The sequence below is a fragment of the Somniosus microcephalus genome, chromosome 11 (genome assembly GCF_052327205.1).
Source record: "Somniosus microcephalus isolate GS21.2 chromosome 11, FLI_Smic_1.0, whole genome shotgun sequence".
Taxonomy (NCBI): domain Eukaryota; kingdom Metazoa; phylum Chordata; class Chondrichthyes; order Squaliformes; family Somniosidae; genus Somniosus; species Somniosus microcephalus.
In genome coordinates, this window is record NC_140997.1 from 158,212,828 (window position 1) to 158,232,277 (window position 19,450).

A 19,450-nucleotide genomic window follows, 5' to 3' on the forward strand; every position below is an offset into this window, starting at 1 on the left:
AATGTACAGATTTGAACTGTTAACAGAAGAATGACCTAAGCCACGTTTTTCAATCCAACTACAAGTCCTAATCTTTGCCTCTGCTCTGTCCTCAGGATCTTCTCATAATAAATATTACAACAGGAAGTGTGACATCGCTTACCAGTGGTAAATTTCTGTGTTTACTGTTTTACATCTACATTTAGTTTTCTATTCCTAAATATTATTTACACTTTGACTTCAGTCTATTTGGTAGTCTTCTCTCCATCGGTCCCCTAGTGAGCTGGAAGGTCCTGTGACATCTTCAGTTATTTGTGTTACAGGTTCAGGTGCTGGGAGCTGGACGCTGCTGGCTATTCACCAGGATCTGATGGTGGTCACGTGCTCATCCCCTAACTGTCCACCCAGTCTGGTAAGAAGGCTGTAGACTGCAGAGCTTGCATTGAATCTTCGTAATCCTCTATAAATGCAATAGGATGACAGCTTGTTCACATATTCATGTCTGGTTGTGGGTTGGGAATCTTTTGCACTGGCCACAATTCTGAGAGCTCTGGAAAAGCATACTATCTGTTCTGAATTTCTGAAGGGCTCAAGAAAGTGTATAATCATGGCCCGTATTTTCCGATGCCTACAGGTGTACACACCCGTAGGGACATCGGAAATGCCGGTTTCAGGCATGCGAAGCACACGCTGAAAACCGACATTTCCAATCTGTCAAGAATGCTCTTGACAGATCGGACGCCTGCCCTGGAGAAGGGCCTCTGCGGGCAGAGAGTTCCGCTTTCTGCAGAACCTCTGCTCGCTGAAAACCCTTAGAAATCTTACACCTGGTAAAAGCATGCGTAAGGCCTGTTTTTACCAGCATGAGTTGAAAAATGTAAAAAAAAAGTTCACTCATTTATAATTTAAAAAATACTTTTTAAAAAAAGGTAAGTTTATTTTTAGCTCTGTAAAAAAACTTGAATTATTTTTTTCAAAAAATTAAATTTTTGTTTAAAATATTTAATTTAATGTAATTTTAACTCATTTTAAAAACACGATGTGTTTTTTTTTTAATTTATTTAATGTTTTGATGTGTTTTTGGGGTGATCTCCATTCATAATTTTGACAGGTCCATCTGTCAAAAGTATGAAGGGAGATTCCCTTCTCTTATTGGCTGGCCTGGCCCACGTGATCCCAGGGACACTTGTGAACCACATGTGCCCCTGGGATACGTGGGCCCTGCACATTTTGACTGTGGAGAGGCCCAGGAGCCGAAGTGTCCGGACCTCGGGAGCCCTCAGGTAAGAGCGTAGATTTTTTTCCAATAGGAGGCATCCGCACGCAAGAAGCCTCCTATTGGAAATTACGGGCCAATATTTAAGCAGTTACTGATTTTGATGCTTAAGTTCTCCCTTCATATTCTGATAATCAATGGAAAATGTCGTGAATACTAGTAAATGGATATTTGAGCATAATTAAGGGCGATAATCTAGCCTTGGGATTGAACATCAAGGGGGAGAAATTGGGTGAGTAGCGCCACCTGTTAGCGCCTAAAGAGGCAGTCAGTGGCTGTAGCGCCACTGGCTGCGTCTCCGGCGATATTCAGTAGGGGCGCAAATGGTGGCGTTAGGCATTTGCGCTGCGCTGTCATCGGTGTGTGCAGCGCCCCATTCGTGCCCCGTTCGTGATATTTGGTAGCGAACGCCGCAGTTGTGCCACTCGCCGCCGTTCACGGGGCCTTACTGTGCCGGCAGCGGCGCAAGTTAAGGTGGAGGTGCGGGGCGGCCGCCTGCCAGCACCTCCGTCCCCGGCCTCCTAATCCCCCCCCCCCCCCGCGGCATTGCCGGCTGTTTCCCGAGAGCCCGGCACTTCTCCTTGGTGCCGGGCTCATTTGCCGGCACTCGCGATCGGGGCTCGCGCTGTTGCAGGCACCTCCCCCTTAACAGTGGGAGGAAGGCCTGCAGTACCGCAGCGTGCCGTGCCACAGCATGTGGCGCTGCGGCACGTTGCGCTGCGATAATCAGTTTCAGCGCCCTAAGAGGGACGTGGAGCGCCTCGGGCCTCGCCCCGTCTCCCTCGAGGGGCAATGAAACTGAATTTCTGGCGATTGGTATCACTCCGATCGCTGCGCTAAATCCTGCGCTCAGGCGACTTTTGCGCCACTTTGGTGCCCCAACCCAATTTCTAGGCCCAAAAGTCTTAAGCACAAAGCTTCAACAGTTTATGCAACAATTCTGTCTTGGAGTCACTATAGGATAGCTTTAAAAGTCCACATTGTACAATATATGAGGTGACCCTATTCAGTGTTGACAATACTGATAACGTGGGTCCTGACTGCCAGTATTTTCTGTTACTGATTCATAATCAGGTTCACACTGAGACGGATGATTGTGACAATAACTGCAAGTTTATTCCAAAATAAAGTGAAACAGATTACCAGGAAATGTAGTCATGCTTTCTTGTATAACACTCTTACAAGTTTGTATGGTGTTAATTAACAAATTGTTGCAAAATTAATGGAATTCCACCTCCCCCACCATGGATGGAGGAGTTGCACTACAATCACTTTGGAACTTTACAGGAAATAATTTCTTTCTTATTCATTGGGCCACTTTTATGGTGTGTATTTAAGAAAATAGCAAAATAATGTAGAGCTACGAGATTTATCAAGTGTTATTTTATTCCTCTAGAAAGTGGGCTTTCTGCCTGCTGCAGGCAAAGAGCAAGGGATCACTTGGGTGGCACTAGATGAAGCTGAACAATTGCCAGGCATAGAGTGGAAAATCCTGACTTTTACACCTCCACTTGAACAGGAGAATCCTAAATTCCGTAAGTAGGAAGAGAAGAAGCTACAGCACGGAGCTTTGTGTTCTAACGCTTGTTTTCTATTTCATTACTGAACATAGTTTATCTAGCTTTAAGTTTCCCTTTGTTCTTCATTCATGTCTCTTCTTTTCGTTAGCTACTTGTTTTTCTCCCAGTACTTTTGGGCTCTCATGGCTAGCTGCATTTGGTCAGTGGCTGTCCTGATTAAAACATATGTTAAGTTATCCAGTGAGTAGCAGAGCCATTTAGCCGACGAAGATCTTGGGTTCAGTCCTGGCCTGTGCTGAGTTAGCTGATTCCAGTTGGGCTGTCCCTGGGTTAGGGAAAGGGAAGTTGGTCACGCCTGACGTTGGGTTTGTCTTTGGTGCTTTCTTTAGTTGAAAACCCTGCCAACACTGTCAAGGCTCACTTCTTCTTCTTAGGCAGTCCCTCGGAACCGAAGATGACTTGCTTCCACATCAAAAATAAGTTCTCAGGTGACTGATGAGGCCTACAGTCTCTGTCACAGGTGGGGCAGACGGTGTTTGAAGGGGCAGGTGGGTGGGGTGTTTGGGTTGACGTGTGCTCCTTCCACTGTTTGCATTTGGCTTCCGCATGCTCCCGGCGAAGAGACTTAAGGTATTCGGCGCCTTACCGGATGCTTCTCTTCCACTTTGTATGGTCTTGGGCCAGGGATTCCCAGGTGTCAGTGGGGATGTTGCACTTTTTCAAGGACTTTTCCACATGAATAATAGCCACTTTGGCAAGAATCCAGAGGTCAAATGGCACCTGTAGAGCTATATCTCAGCAGGGAGTCAACACCTTCAGGAGAAGTGGGAGAAAACTGGTAAGGAAGAAAGTTCTGGCACTTCATTGTTGTTGTTCATTTACAGACAGGAGGAAGCCACTGTTCGGAAAGGTGGCCTTCATTTGGTTTCTTTCCAGATTGATATAGGAATCATCCCAGCACAGGCAGGATGGACCAAATGGCCTCCTGTGCTGTACACAGGCGTATATAACATAGAAACATAGAAGATAGGAGCAGGAGTAGACCATTCGGCCCCTCAAGCCTGTTCCGCCATTTAATGAGATCATGGCTGATCATCCAAATTCAGTACCCTGTCCCTGCTTTCTCCCCATATCCATTGATCCCTTTAGCCTTAACAAATATATCTAACTCCTCCTTGAATATATTTAATGAATTGGCCTCAACTGCCTTCTGTGGTAGAGAATTCCACAGGTTCACCACTCTGGGTGAAGAAATTCCTCCTCATCTCTGTCCTAAATGGCTTACCCCTTATCCTTAGACTGTGACCCCTGGTTCTGGACTCCCCCGCCATCGGGAACATCCTTCCTGCATCCAGTCTGTCTAGTCCTGTTAGAATTTTATAAGTTTCAATGAGATCCCCTCTCATTCTTCTAAACTCTAGCGAATACAAGCCGAATCGACCCAGTCTTACTTCATACGTCATTCCTGCCATCCCAGGTATCAGTCTGGTGAATCTTCGCTGCACTCCCTCCATGGCAAGAACATCCTTCCTCAGATAAGGCGACCAAAACTGCACACAATACTCAAGGTGTGATCTCACCAAGGCCCTGTATAACTGCAGCAAGACATCCTTGCTCCTGTATGCAAATCCTCTTGCTATGAAGGCCAACATATACCATTTGCCTTCTGAGCCACCTGCTGTACCTGCATGCATACCTTCAGCGACTGGTGCACAAGGACACCCAGGTCTCGTTGCACCTCCCCTTTTCCCAATTTATTGCCATTCAGATAATAATCTGCCTTCCTGTTTTTGCCACCAAAGTGGATAACCTTGCATTTATCCACATTATACTGCATCTGCCATGCATCTGCCCAATCACCCAACCTGTCCAAATCATACTGGAGTTTCTCGGCATCCTCCTTACAGCACACGCGCCCACCCAGCTTTGTGTCATCTGCAAACTTGGAGATATTACATCTAGTTCCCTCGTCTAGATCATCAATATATATTGTGAATAATTGGGGTCCTAGCACCGATCCCTGCAGTACCCCACTAGTCACTGCCTGCCACTCGGAAAAAGACCCGTTTATTCCAACTCCTTGCTTCCTCTCTGCCAACCAGTTCTCTATCCAAGTCAGCACCTTACCCCAATCCCATGTGCTTTAACTTTGCACGCTAATCTCTTATGTGGGACCTTATCGAAAGCCTTCTGAAAGTCCAAATACACCACATCCACTGGTTCTCACTTATCTACTCTACCAGTTACATCCTCAAAAAATTCCAGTAGATTAGTCGAGCATGATTTACCTTTTGTAAATCCATGTTGACTTTGTCCGATCCTGTCACTGTTTTCCAAGTGCTCTGCCATTACATCTTTTATAATGGACTCTAGCATTTTCCCCACTACTGATCTCGGGCTTACCATTCTATAATTCCCCATTTTCTCTCTACCACCTTTTTTAAATAGTGGGGTTACATTAGTTACCCTCCAATCCATGGGAACTGTTCCAGAGTCTATAGAATTTTGGAAGATGACCAGCAAGCATCTACTATTTCTGGGGCCACTTCCTTAAGTACCCTAGGATGTAGATTATTGGGCCCTGGGTATTTATCGGCCTTCAATCCCGTCAATTTCCCTAACACCATTTCCCTACAAATACTGATTTCATTCAGTTCCTCCCTCATTAGATCCTATGTTCCCCAACATCTCTGGGAGGTTATTTGTGTCCTCCTTTGTGAAGACAGAACCAAAGTATGTATTTAATTGGTCAGCCATTTCTTTGTTCCCCATTATAAATTCTCCTGATTCTGACTGCAAGGGACCTACGCTTGACTTCACCAATCTTTTTCTCTTCACATACCTATAGAAGCTTTTACAGTCAGTTTTTATGTTCCTTGCAAGCTTTCAGTCTATTTTCCCCCTCTTAATTAATCCTTTTGTCCTCCTTTGCTGAATCCTAAACTGCTCCCAATCCTCAGGTCTACTGCTTTTTCTGGCCAATTTATATGTCGTCCTCCTTGGATCTTATGCTGTCCCTAATTTCCTCTGTTAGCCACAGTTGAGTCACCTTTGTTGTTTTTATGCCAAACAGGGATGAACAAATTCTGTAGTTCATCCATGCTATCTTTAAATGTTTGCCATTGCCTATCCACCGTCAACCCTTTAAGTAACGTTTCCCAATCCATCCTAGCCAACTCGCGCCTCATACCTTCGTAGTTTCCTTTATTTAAATTCAGGACCCTAGTCTCTGAGTCAACTACTTCACTCTCCATCTTAATGAAGAATTTTCATCTTAATGAAGAATTCTATCATATTATGATCGCTCCTCCCCAAGGGGCCTCGCACAACAAGATTGCTGATTAATCCTTTCTCATTACATAATACCCAGTCTAAGATGGCCTGATCCCTAGTTAGTTCCTCGACATATTGGTCCAGGAAACCATCCCGTATACACTCTCGGAATTCCTCCTCCACAGTATTGTTACTAATTTGGTTAGCCCAATCGATATGTAGATTAAAGTCACCCATGATAACTGCTGTGCCCTTATTGCACGCTTCTCTAATTGCCCGTTTAATGCCATCCCCAACCTCCGCCTTACTGTTTGGGGGTCTGTATACAACTCCCACCAACATTTTCTGCCCCTTGGTATTTCTCAGCTCTACCCATACAGATTCCGCATCATCAGAGCTAATATCCTTCCATACTATTGTGTTAATCTCCTCTTTAACTAGTAATGCTACCCCACCTCCTTTTCTTTTTTGCCTATCTCTCCTGAATATTGTACACCCCTGGATGTTGAATTCCCAGCCTTGGTCATTCTGGAGCCATGTCTCCGTAATCCCAATTATATCATATCCGTTTACATCTATTTGTGCAGCTAATTCATCCACCTTATTACGAATGCTCCTCACATTAAGACACAAAGCCTTCAGGCTTGTTTTTTTAACACTCTTAGACCTTTTAGAATTATTATTTACTGTGGCCATGTTTGATTTGCATCCTTGATTTCTCTGACTGCCACTTTTGCTTTTCTCCTTCCTGTCTTTTGCTTCTATCCTTGCTTCCCTTTCCTCTATCTCCCTACACAGGTTCCCAACCGCCTGCCATTTTAGTTTAAACCCTCCCCAACAGCACTAGCAAACACTCCCCCTAGGACATCGGTCCCGGTCCTGCCCAGATGCAAACTGTCCAGTTTGTACTGGTCCCACCTCCCCCAGAACCGGTTCCAATGTCCCAGGAATTTGAATCCCTCCCCCTTGCACCATTCCTCAGGCCACGTATTCATCTGAAATATCCTTCTATTTCTACTCTGACTAGCACATGGCACTGGTAGCAATCCTGAGATTACTACCTTTGAGGTCCTATTTTTAAATTTACCTCCTAACTCCCTATATTCAGCTTTTAGGACCTCATCCCAGTTTTTACCTATATCGTTGGTACCTATATGCACCACGACAACTGGCTGTTCACCCTCCCCCTCCAGAATGCCCTGCAGCCGCTCAGGGACATCCTTGACCCTTGCACCAGGGAGGCAACATACCATCCTGGAGTCTCATTTGCGGCCGCAGAAACGCCTATCTATTCCCCTTACAATAGAATCCCCTATCACTATAGCTCTCCCGCTCTGTTTCCTCGTCCTGTGCAGCAGAACCATCCATGGTGCCAGGAAGTAGGCTGCTGCTGCCTTCCCCCGATAAGCCATCTTCCTCAACAATATCCAAAGCGGTATATCTGTTTGAGAGGGAGATGGCCACAGGGGACCCCTGCACTACCTGCCTGCACTTACTGCTCTGCCTGGCGTTCACCCATTCCCTTCCTGCCTGTGCAGCCTTTACCTGCGGTGTGACCAACTGATCAAACGTGCTATCCATGACGTCCTCAGCATCGCGAATGCTTCAGTATGTATCCATTTGCAACTCCAGCGCTGCAATGCGGTCTGCAAGTAGCTGCAGCTGGATACACTTCCCGCACACATGGTCGTCAGGGACACAGGAAGTGTCCCTGATTTCCCACATAGTGCAGGAGGAGCATGCCACGGGGCCGAGCTGTCCTGCCATGACTCATCCTTTAATTAATTTAAATTAAATCAAATCAGTACCACTAATTACACTACAATTAAATGATATACTCAAGGGCCCTTGTTTACTAGCACTCCCCGCAACACCACAGAGACCTTAGAAACTATAACCACAAAACTTAAGACCTTCTAAACTTTATAAACTATTAACCTTAACTGTCAAACTATAGAGTAGTATAAATACTCACCTGGCCGTACTCACCCAATCAGCTGCTTCCTCTTGCCCGCGTGACGTGGCTCTGGAACACCACCGCCAGTCTGCAAGATTGGTGAGCCTCCAACTCGCAGCACTCTGATGAAACCGCACTCAGTTTGCATGCGTGGTGCTTATAAGAATGCAAATGAGTTGGGATTCAGTCAAATTTAACCTAAGTGCGACCTCTCTGACATTAGCTAGCTAAGAACTGGGGAAACCAGAGAACTGCTTTACAAGTTGGACTATTCTTTATTCTCTCAAACTTTAACCTTACAAGTGCTCGAACACTATTATGAAAGTTCTTGTTTTGTTAAACACTGCATAGGTGTGGTATTGGGTCTGGGTTGCTTTCTGATAGTAGAAATTGTGTTTCAATTGATAGCATTTTGGTTTTTTTCTACCCCAAGTATTTAATCCCAATTTGTTATGCAAATTCAGTTTCCCTTCAGAAACTCAATATTGTTCTATGTTAACCTGACAACAGCAGAAGAATCCCAATTTCAACTGTGATTGGCCTTGTTTGATTTTGAAGTATTCAGAGCAGCTATGTTTTGGTCTGTATCCTGTCGGGCTAACCTGTTGCGTGTGCAGAGAGGCAGCTGATGCTGCTGAAATGATTTCTGGTGCTGCTGATTATGTACTGTTGCACCTTCCTTTTTAGTTGTTTCTTTCCTTTTCATTCAGCTGCGATGGATTTTGAAGGTATCTTGTTAATGCCGGGGGAAAGGAAGGAAGGTGCCCCACCTCCGGTTGTTGTTTGGCCGCATGGTGAGTTAAAATAATTGTGGAACGCACTGTAGTGAGTTATCTGAAATGGAACTGAATAGTGTGAGTCAGGCATTTGATACTGAAGAACCACTGAAACGGGCAGTTATTAATTAATTCCTGACAAGTTCTTCCCCTGCTATTATCTTATCACTGTGCAGTAATGACTGACTATTGATTTTTACTGTGTAACTGCATTGCATTTAAATAAGAATCGTGATTGAATCAGATCTGCCTCCCAATGCAGCCCTGTAATGAGCTGGCACTGCAAACTTTCCTGTTTATAATGTCCCATTTTTCACAGTTCAAGAATCTAGACACTGCTCCCATGGAGAAAAAGATTAGGAAAGGATGGCTACATTCAGGCTTGTGAATTATAGATTGCAACAGCACAGCCAGAGGTCATTTGGCCGATTGAGTCTGCGCTGGTGAAACAACTATGCTAGGGTTCACATTTGCATTCTTCTGATACCTGCTCATGTACTATTCAAAGTCTGACATTTTATCCATTATGCCACACAGACCGCTACACTGACAAAGATTATATTGTGTTTAACAAGTCTTAAAAGATCACAAGATAGTTACCGACGAGGAAGGGTACTCAGCCCAGCTTCACTGCGCTTTGTCTTTGCTTCTCGCAAGATGCTGATTATTTTTTTTCTCCGCCATCAGCATATAAATGAAAAATGCTGGAAATAGTCAGCAAGTCAGTCAGTCAGCATCCGAAAGAGGAAGAAAAGCTAACACTTCAGGTTGGAACCTGATGAAGGGTTCCTCTGGAAACAATCTATTTCTCTTTTGGATTTTTGTTGTCATATTTCCAATATTTGTGATTTTCTCTTGCGTGCCTTTCTTTGTTTCCTAGGTTCATTCCCAACAGGTTGAGTATTTTGATTGTTTAAAAATAATTTTAAGGAGACTATTTGGTTTATGTCTGCTGGATTTTAGCCTTCCTCACTAGCAGCTTCCAGCAGTACACATAATTTCCAGTTTTATACATCCTAACTGTCAATGTTAAAAATAGGATGACTGAATAGTTTGAAGCTGGTTAGTAAGTTTATTCTGATGCAAAGGAAATGAAAACTGAGTAAAATATCACAGTGAATAAATGAAGCCAGTTTTTTTTTACTCAAAGGAAGATCTGCTTAAAATGGTAAGGTTGTAGCTTGTTTCAAGTACAGTCTGTCTATGCCAAGTCATTTCTTTGTACAGTTCCATTGGATGTTAATGAACTGTCAAGTGCTATTTCTTTGTACTTGACACCAGAGGTTTAACTCTTTTACTGCTGCCCTTTTGAGAATACCGGTATTGAGCTATACTAAGTAAAGGCAGCCAAGTAAGACCTCTGTATTCTGGCATAAAAACAGAAAATGCTGGAAATACTCAGCAGGTCAGGCAGCATCTGTGGAGAGAGAAACAGAGTTAACGTTTCAGGACGATGGGTCATCGACCTGAAACGTTGGGGGTGATTTTCATTCAGAAGTCGGGAAGGAGGCGGGACTACAACTTTCAGGGTTGTAGTCCCGCCTCCATCGAGATGCGGCCAATCCACGCGATTTTAACTTGATTGACCTTGTTGAGCCCGCCCAGCGGGCTCAGCAGGCCAATTAAGGGCCACCCGGCAACAGGTAACGTCACAGACTGAAATTTCATCTGTCAAGATGTTTTGACAGATGAAATATCAACATTTCACAGCTGTTTGAAGCTGTCAAACACTGACAGTCTTACTTCTAACATGAGTCTTTCTACACAGACTCAGTTAGAAATCTCACCGGCACAGAAAGCTGCAGGCTGTCACTTTTGACAGATCGCAGCCATTCTGCTTTCTGTGCCGGTTAGATGATGGACTCCCGAAACCTAAAGGAAGGAAGGCTGTAATGGTAAGTACAGGTAATTTAAACTTCTTTACACACTTTAGACACACCAAACACACTTACCTTTGCACTCATGCACACATCACTCACCTGAACACCGACATAATAATAATAATTCAACTTTATTGTCATTGTACAATGCACAAGTACATGAACAACGAAATGTGATCTTGCAAGCTCCCATGAGTCCAGTACAAATAACATTAACATTAAACGTAAATAGCACCGTCCTGGGAGAAGCAAAGCCGCTGCGTCTGTGCGCGCCGCCATTCCATTTCCACCATTCCTCCTGTCCGACAATCTTCAGCCCAACGCCCGGGCCTACTCACCAGCCGCCCCTCCCGGGGCTCCTTCCGTGACCTTCTCACCAACCGCCCCTCCTCGGGGCTCCTTCCGTGACCTTCTGCACCTGGTCTTCCCTGATAGTCACCCCTCCAGGTACTAACCAGGCCTGGCTCTGCTTAGCTTCCAAGCCTTGCCAGTGACCCTGTCCCTAGTCCCAGGAACAGGGCCCCTCCAAGTCCTTCAACCCGACGGCCCGACTCCTCTAACTTGGCATAGTTTGGAGCCGTCAGGAATCCCATACTTCAAGCTTTAAAATAGGGATTAGGCTAATAACTACCTGTTAAAAGGCAGTTAATTGGCACGAATCCCTTCCCGCCTCGGGTAGGCGGGTCCCAGTGCGGGGCGGGTACCCGCCTCCTTTGAAACTTACATGGAGGCGGGATGGTGTCGGGACCCCGAATTCGGGACTTTAACCCCCCGCACGCCTCCAATCCCGACTCCACGGGTCAAAAAATTGACCCCGTTAATTCTATTTCTCTCTCCACAGATGCTGCCTGACCTGCTGAGTATTTCCAGCATTTTCTGTTTTTATTTCAGATTTCCAGCATCCACAGTATTTTGCTTTTGCTTCTTTATTCTGGCACTGGTCTGTAGCTGCATTGGACATTTCCAACCCCTTCGTCACCTTTCCTCCCCCCCCATCCAAAAATAGAGGAACATTAATCAGAGCAATGCATGCAGAGCTATTGTTGCTGTCTGACACTTGGTATTTTGTTGTACAGGTGGACCGCATTCAGTTTTCATGGCAGAATGGATGTTGTACCCTGTCACTCTCTGCAGGCTGGGATTCGCTGTACTACTCAGTAAGTAATGTACAGGACCAAACTACTTCTTTCTTACAAAGGTTGAGGTCATATTCCAATGGACTATCTTCCCAATCTTAGCTGGGGTGTCCTTGGGGTGGTGCTGAGTCGAGAGGAGGCATTTTTTCACGTGTAAGGAGGGAAGAATTGAATAGGCAAGTTAACCAAATTACTCAAGCTCACCACCTAGTGACCATTGAACAGCAGCTGGGATCAGATCACTTGACTGGTCTTCTGGGATTGGAGTGTCCTGTGGTGGAGGTACACCTAAGATAATGGGTTTGAAAAGGATAATCCAGCGGAGCAGATAATGCGTAAGTGAGAAGTTTGATCAAGTGTAAAGCATTTTGCTAGATTATATACAGTCTTCATCTGTCTTCCCATGTTTCTTTGAAGGAGTGTACTTTTCTGGTGGGGCGGGGGGAGGAAGAGAAGAGTCCTATTAATTTAAAGCAGCCCATCCCCAGTCCTTGAAATGGAAAATACCTATTTTGGGACTCATCTGGCAGGTCTGTCTTCAGCTCACAAGCATTGCATTGACTAGTAACCATGGTACCTTTAGGTTCTCGACTGAAAAAGTTCAATACCAATCGAGGCTCGAGTTCTTTTAGATTAAAAGTGCAGTACTTCAGAGTTAAGAACTGGAGTGGGATTGATGGTAAGTGTCAGATGATGCAGTGAAGAAAGGCATAACCATGTCTACTGCATCTGTGCTCAGTGGATTTCAGTGACCGCAAACTGAATCAGTTAATATAGAAAAATCTCCCTTATGACCAATTGTGTCAGAGTAATGTATTTTCCTTGTAGAATGAATTGCTTTACTGGGCTAGTAGGGGGACCTGATTCCTGCACTGTGAAGAGTAAAAACAGAAAATGTTGGAAATACACACTAGATCCGTCAGAATCTGAAAAGATAGCTTTTCATTTGGCTGGTGACCCCCTCATTGATTCTAATGAAGCGTCTCCACCCGAAATATAGGTCCTTTCTCTTAAGTGGTGCTGAAGCGGGTGATGTACATTTTCAGCACTTTCCCTTTATGTTTGATTTCCAGTATTTGCAGATTTCCTTTTTATCTCTACTGTTCAGAGTAATGTAGCTCTCACTGCCCCTATTTTACAGTAAACTACAGAGGCTCCACTGGCTTTGGACAGGACAGTATCTGCTCCCTGCCTGGGAATGTAGGAAGCCAAGATGTGAAAGATGTGCAGGTAATGAGCTGTTCAGCTCAGATCATTTATGCTTAAATAGATACTGGAGCACTATTCTTGGAAAATTAACGAATAATACTGCAACTCACAAAGGACAGCGTTGGTCTGGCTATTGGGAATAAACTGAAAGTTTGTTTACCATCAGAGTTGTTTGTTGCTTATGTTCCAGTCAAGCAACGTTGCTGGTGTCAGAATCTTTGCATAGTCCTATGTCCTATAAGGAGAGATTGAGTAGACTAGGCCTATATTCCCTAGAGTTTAGAAGAATGAGAGGTTAACTCATTGAAATGTATAAAATTTTTACAGGGCTTGACAGGGTAAATGCAGGGAGGATGTTTCCCCTGGCTGCGGAGTCTAGAACTAGGTGTCACAGCCTCAGAATAAGGGGTTGGCCATTTAGGACTGAGATGAGATATTTCTTCACTCAGAAGATGGTGAATCTTTGGAATTCTCTACCCCAGAGGGCTGTGGAGGCTCAGTCATTGAGTATATTCAAGACAGAGATGGATAGATTTTTGGATATTAAGGGAACCAAGGGATATGGGGATATGGCAGTAAGGTGGTGTTGCGGTTGAAGATCAGCCATGATCTTATTGAATGGCGGAGCAGGCTTGAATGGCCTACTACTCCTCCTATTTCTTATGTTCTTATAGTGGAGTGGCCTAGCAAATAAAAATGTTTGAGCAGGTGACTCTCGAGCTGAAAGCTATTTATTGGTTTGAGTCTCGGGACCACCTGTCTCTCAAACTCACTTGTTGAGTTTCATTCATTTATCTGTTCAACAGTAGCACTATATCCTGGCTGTGGGAAGAATGTATGAAGATAAGTGCACTTGCAAGAAGAAACTCATTTTTGTGAGCATTAATGGGGGAGAAAGTCCCAGAGTCATCTCTTTGACTTTTTTCATTGCACTAGGATGCCCAGAATTCAAAATCTATCTTTGCAGATGAGTTATGCAGGGTTCTAATGACCTATTTTATGTTACTGTATAATCCAGTCACCTTGAGATATATCCCAGTACATAACATTATTAAAATTCTGGTACAGAAGGGGTCCATTGGACTCTCCCACCAGAGCTATCCATTCTAACCCCATTTTCGGCTACCCATTCCAAGACCGAGCTGGCACTTCGGTGTAGTGGTGTGGGAGTGCTGCATTGTTGAGGTTCTGTCTTTCAGGTGTAACATTAAACCAAGCCTATTCTTGTGGTTTGAAAGATCCTGTGGCATTCATTATGTAGAGAAGAGCGGGGAGTTCTCCCTGTGTCCTGCTCAACAATTATCCCTCACAACTAAAAACTTCTGAACTGGTAATTTATTTCATTTCCTGTTTGTGGGACCTAACTGCCGAACTTGCCCCCATCACAACAGTATCACATTTTTAAAATAATTAATTGTATGCAAAGTAGTTTGGAACATCTTGAAAATTTGATAAGGAACTATATAAATGCGAAAGTGTTGGAAAGATACAGCAGGTCTGTCAGCATATAACCCTTCAATTCCTCAACCTTATCTGTTCCCGTAAATACAACCCTAGTTTAAGTTTCTCATCATAAATATATCCTCTGATCCTTCTGAATCTATATTGCACGCTTTTCACGGCCCCAGTACCATTTCTATAATGGGGTGACCAAAACTGTACAAAATACTCCAACTACAGCCTGAACAATATCTTGTACTGATTTATCATTGCTTCCTTTCTTTTCCGTTTATTGCGTCTATATATTTTTTTTTTATTCATTGATGGGATGTGGGCATCGCTGGCTAGGCCTGCATTTAGTGCCCATCCCTAATTGCCCTTGAGAAGATGGTGGTGAGCCGCCTTCTTGAACCGCTGCAGTCCATATGGTGTAGGTACACCCACAATGCTGTTAGGAAGGGAGTTCCAGGATTTTGGCCCAGCGACAGTGAAGGAACGGCGATACAGGTCCAAGTCAGGATGGGGTGTGTGGCTTGGAGGGGAACTTGTAGGTGGTGATGTTCCCATGCGTCTGCTGCCCTTGTCCTAAGTGGTAGAGGTCGCGGGTTTGGAAGGTGCTGTTGAAGGAGCTTTGGCGAGTTGCTGCAGTGCAATTTGTAGATGGTACACACTGCAGCCACAGTGCGCCGGTGGTGGAGGGAGTGAATGTTGAAGGTGGATGGAGTGCCAATCAAGCGGGCTGCTTTATCCTGAATGGTGTCGAGCTTCTTGAGTGTTGTTGGAGCTGCACTCATCCAGGCAAGTGGAGAGTATTCCATCACACTCCTGACTTGTGCCTTGTAGATGGTGAAAAGGCTTTGGGGAGTCAGGAGGTGAGACACTCGCTGCAGAATTCCCAGCCTCTGGCCTGCTCTTGTAGCCACAGTATTTATATGGCTGGTCCAGTTCAGTTTCTGATCAATGGTAACCCCCAGGATGTTGATAGTGGGGGATTCAGCGATGGTAATGCCATTGAATGTCAAGGGGAGATGGTTAGGGTCTCGCTTGTTGGAGATGGTCATTGCCTGGCACTTGTGTGGTGCGAATGTTACTTGCCACTTGTCAGCCAAAGTCTGAATGTTGTCCAGGTCTTGCTGCATATGGACACGGACTGCGTCAGTATCTGACGAGTCTCGAATGGTGCTGAACAGTGTGCAATCATCAGCGAACATCCCCACTTCTGACCTTATGATGGAGGGAAGGTCATTGATGAAACAGCTGAAGATGGTTGGGCCTAGGACACTGCCCTGAGTAACTCCTGCAGTGATGTCATGTGATTGAGATGAATGACCTCCAACAACCACAGCCAACTTCCTTTGTGCTAGGTATGATTCCAACCAATGGAGAGTTTTCCCCTTGATTCCCATTGACTTCAGTTTTGCTAGGGCTGCTTGATGCCACACTCGATCAAATGCTGCCTTGATGTCAAGGGCAGTCACTCTCACCTCACCTCTTGAGTTCAGCTCTTTTGTCCATGTTTGGACCAAGGCTATAATGAGGTCAGGAGCTGAGTGGCCCTGGCAGAACCCAAACTGGGCGTCAGTTAGCAGGTTATTGCTGAGTAAGTGCCGCTTGATAGCACTGTCGACGACACCTTCCATCACTTTGCTGATGATTGAGAGTAGACTGATGGGACAGTAATTGGCCGGGTTGGATTTGTCCTGCCTTTTGTAGACAGGACATACCTGGGCAATTTTCCACATTGCCGGGTAGATGCCAGTGTTGTAGCTGTACTGGAACAGCTTGGCTAGGGGCGCAGCTAGTTCTGGAGCACAAGTCTTCAGTACTATTGCCGGAATGTTGTCAGGGCCCATAGCCTTTGCAGTATCCAGTGTCTTCAGCTGTTTCTTGACATCACGTGGAGTGAATTGAATATAAAACAAAGAATCCAATTTGCCCTTTTTATGGCTTTTTTTTGCTGTCCTGTGTTTAAGGATCTACATGAATCTTTACATTTATCTACATGAATTACGTTTGCCACATATCTGCCCATTCTCCTATCCTGTCGGTGTCCTCCTGCATTATTCTATTTTTCTATGCACCCTAATTTGGTATCATCAGCAAATTTTGATAATACTTCCCCTATTCCAATGACCAGATCATGTACACATATGAGAGTTTCGAACACAGACCCAGAGCTGATCCCTGCCATACTCTGCTGATCACTTGCCCCAGATATGTTAATTTATCATCTGCGTTCTATTGCTAAGACAGATTTTAGTCTAGCTAGCTAATTAGTCATTAATTGTGCAAGCCTTTATGTTCTTTTAAAGCTCCACATGAGCGTTTTCACTAGAAAGTCCTCATGTGTTCGGGAGGTGGAAAATTGTACAATTTTCATTGCACAAGAAAAATCTCATGTGTTGGCCATTCCTGACTTGCTGCATTACAATAATTTAGACTCATTGCATACTCATAACGTGTGTGTTTTTTAAATATTGCTTTCAATTTTCAAAATGGAACCTTTAATTATATGGATAAAGTAAAAATGAAATGAGCATCCCACAAGGTTAGATGAGCCATAAATTGTATTTGAAATCACTAAAATATTCAACCATTCTCAGCAGGAAAAATGCATAATGTAATTCATCACCAAAGCAGTTCTTGTAATTGATTTTTCAAAAGTACAAATATACAAATTTATCTTTTCTTTTAAGTCTATTTCTTGAGCAGTAAGAACAATGCTTGAGCATGTTTAATTTAAAATGACCTATTGAACAACATTTTTCTATCTAATCAAGCATCAACACTGTCAGATTTTGTTAATGTCTTCGCACTGTGCTTGATGCATTCATAATGTGTGAACTTAGCAAACATTGCAATGCTGAATTACACCCATACTTTAGCTTCAGAAAAGCAAACAAAGGTCCACCCATGTTATAATGTGTCTGTATTGCAGTGTACTGGTCTCGCTAGACGTGCTCCTATCTAGTTATCCAGCCAGCTAAACACTCATTCAAATAATTCCTCGACAAGCGAGTTTGCTGTTTTGAAGCTTCACTTGAACAAATTTGTGAAACTGTAAACAAAGACAAAGTATGTTTTGTACATAGAACTGAGTACTATACATTAGATGTTACATAAGATATAAACATATTTATAACAATATAGAATAAACTAATTGTATAACTAAATGGCACCGGAGTTAAACTTCAGTAACTAACACTAATAACTTCTTATAAACAAAGTATTGTCAAATACTACACTGACAAAGTTGCTATCATGTTAACAAACAAAGATACTCACAGACATTGCGTCCTGCCCAGCATATAAGATGAGATGACACAGGATTGAGAATCCCTCATGGAAGATTCTCCATAACTCAGTAGGTTCTTTCTGGAATACTACTTCCGGGTTCAAACAGGAACAAGGTCAAATGACCTATTGCAGTATACTAACACTGCTATACACTAACTACCACTAGAGGGTGCTATCTGCATGTAATAAGTCCAGAACATGCAGAGACCAGAACGTCCCGGGTTTGATTCCTTGTCTGATCTAATTCAGCTTATCTTAGCTAGGGCAGAGATGGGGCATTATAATTTATCTCTTGGTTCTTGGTTAAAGAGGTGCGAATCAGCGATGGTTCTCACTCCTGATTACTATGCCGCAACTACTGCTGTAATGTATGTGTTGGCATCAGACGAAGACAAGGACAAACTTAGCTGTTATAGGTCGCACAGTCCAATAGCCGTTATTGCTCTCTGTCTAGGCTCATGGATGAAGAATGGCCACTATTACAGACATTCAGAACAACATGTCCATCTACTGCAGAGCAGCAATCAACAAGGCTAATAGAATGTTCAACTATATAGCCAAAGCAGTAAAGTACAAATCAAAAGAAATCATGCTCAAACCGTATAGTGCTATGGTCAGATAGCACCTAGTGTCACTAAGGCACAACAGAGAAACTGAAGGCAGTACAGAGGAAAATCACAAACCTGATTCCTAATGTTAGAAGTCTAATTTGTGAAGAAAGTGGGAAAAATTGGCTTTTCAGCCTTGAAAAGAGGCATCTGAGAGGAGATCCTTTTGAAGTAAAGATAGTAAACAGTAAAGAAAAAGTAAGTCTGGAAAATGACTTCAAACTAAATTGCAAGAGTATGTCAAGGGGACGCAGGTGCAAATTAGTAAAAGACAAATTTAGGACCGATATCCTGAAGTTGTTCGTCACACAGAGTGAGCAGTACTTGTCAAGGGTTATGGGGAGCGGGCAGGGAAGTGGAGTTGAGGCCAAGATCAGATCAGCCATGATCTTATTGAATGGCGGAGCAGGCTCGAGGGGCCAAATGACCTACTCTTGCTCCTACGTCTTATGTCTTATCTTATGTAATGGACTTCTGGATAGAGTATAGTAGTGGAGTTGAGGAACCCAAAATCATTTAAAAACCAATTGGATATTCCTATAGTGGGATTGTAAGGTTTTGTTTGGATGGATGAGCAAAGATGGACTGAATGACCTCCCTGATCTGTAATAATCTCCTGATGTATTGAATAGATTCTTTGTCAGTCTTCACAATGAAAGACTAGAAAAATTGCAGTCGTAGTAAATGGAGTTGATTTAACCATAACGTATAGAAGAGGGTCAGATGGGATTTATCCTAGAATTCTCAAGGAATTAAAGGAGGAAACTAGTGATGCTTTGGTTGATATTTTTCAGACCTCTATAAATACAGTATTAGAACCGGAGGACCAGAGAATAATAAATGTGGACCCAGTATTTTAAAAAAAAAATAAGGGCTAAAGCTGGTAATTATAAGCCAGTTAGCCTAACACCCATAGTGGGATAAAATGTTTGAGGGCATCCTATGGGATGCTGTAAATGCACAACTATTGAGAACCAGTATCGTAGGCAGCAGTCAACGTGATTTTCAAACTACATCATTCCTTACAAATTTACTGGAATTTTTTGAGCAAGTAACTAAATTGGTCGATTCAGGTAATTCAGTAGATGATGTTTACTTT

General features: G+C 43.7%; 1 protein-coding gene across 1 annotated transcript in view; it reads left to right on the top strand.

The window, feature by feature from the left end:
• LOC147110960 (acylamino-acid-releasing enzyme-like) overlaps nucleotides 1-19,450 on the top strand; it is a 130,028-nt gene that overhangs the window by 86,578 nt on the left and 24,000 nt on the right. The window contains exons 13-18 of the mRNA XM_086001386.1: nucleotides 96-147; nucleotides 303-391; nucleotides 2,652-2,790; nucleotides 8,716-8,799; nucleotides 11,738-11,818; nucleotides 12,939-13,027. Of these exons, the coding sequence (XP_085857512.1) occupies nucleotides 96-147; nucleotides 303-391; nucleotides 2,652-2,790; nucleotides 8,716-8,799; nucleotides 11,738-11,818; nucleotides 12,939-13,027 (534 nt within the window). The remainder of the gene's footprint in view (nucleotides 1-95; nucleotides 148-302; nucleotides 392-2,651; nucleotides 2,791-8,715; nucleotides 8,800-11,737; nucleotides 11,819-12,938; nucleotides 13,028-19,450) is intronic.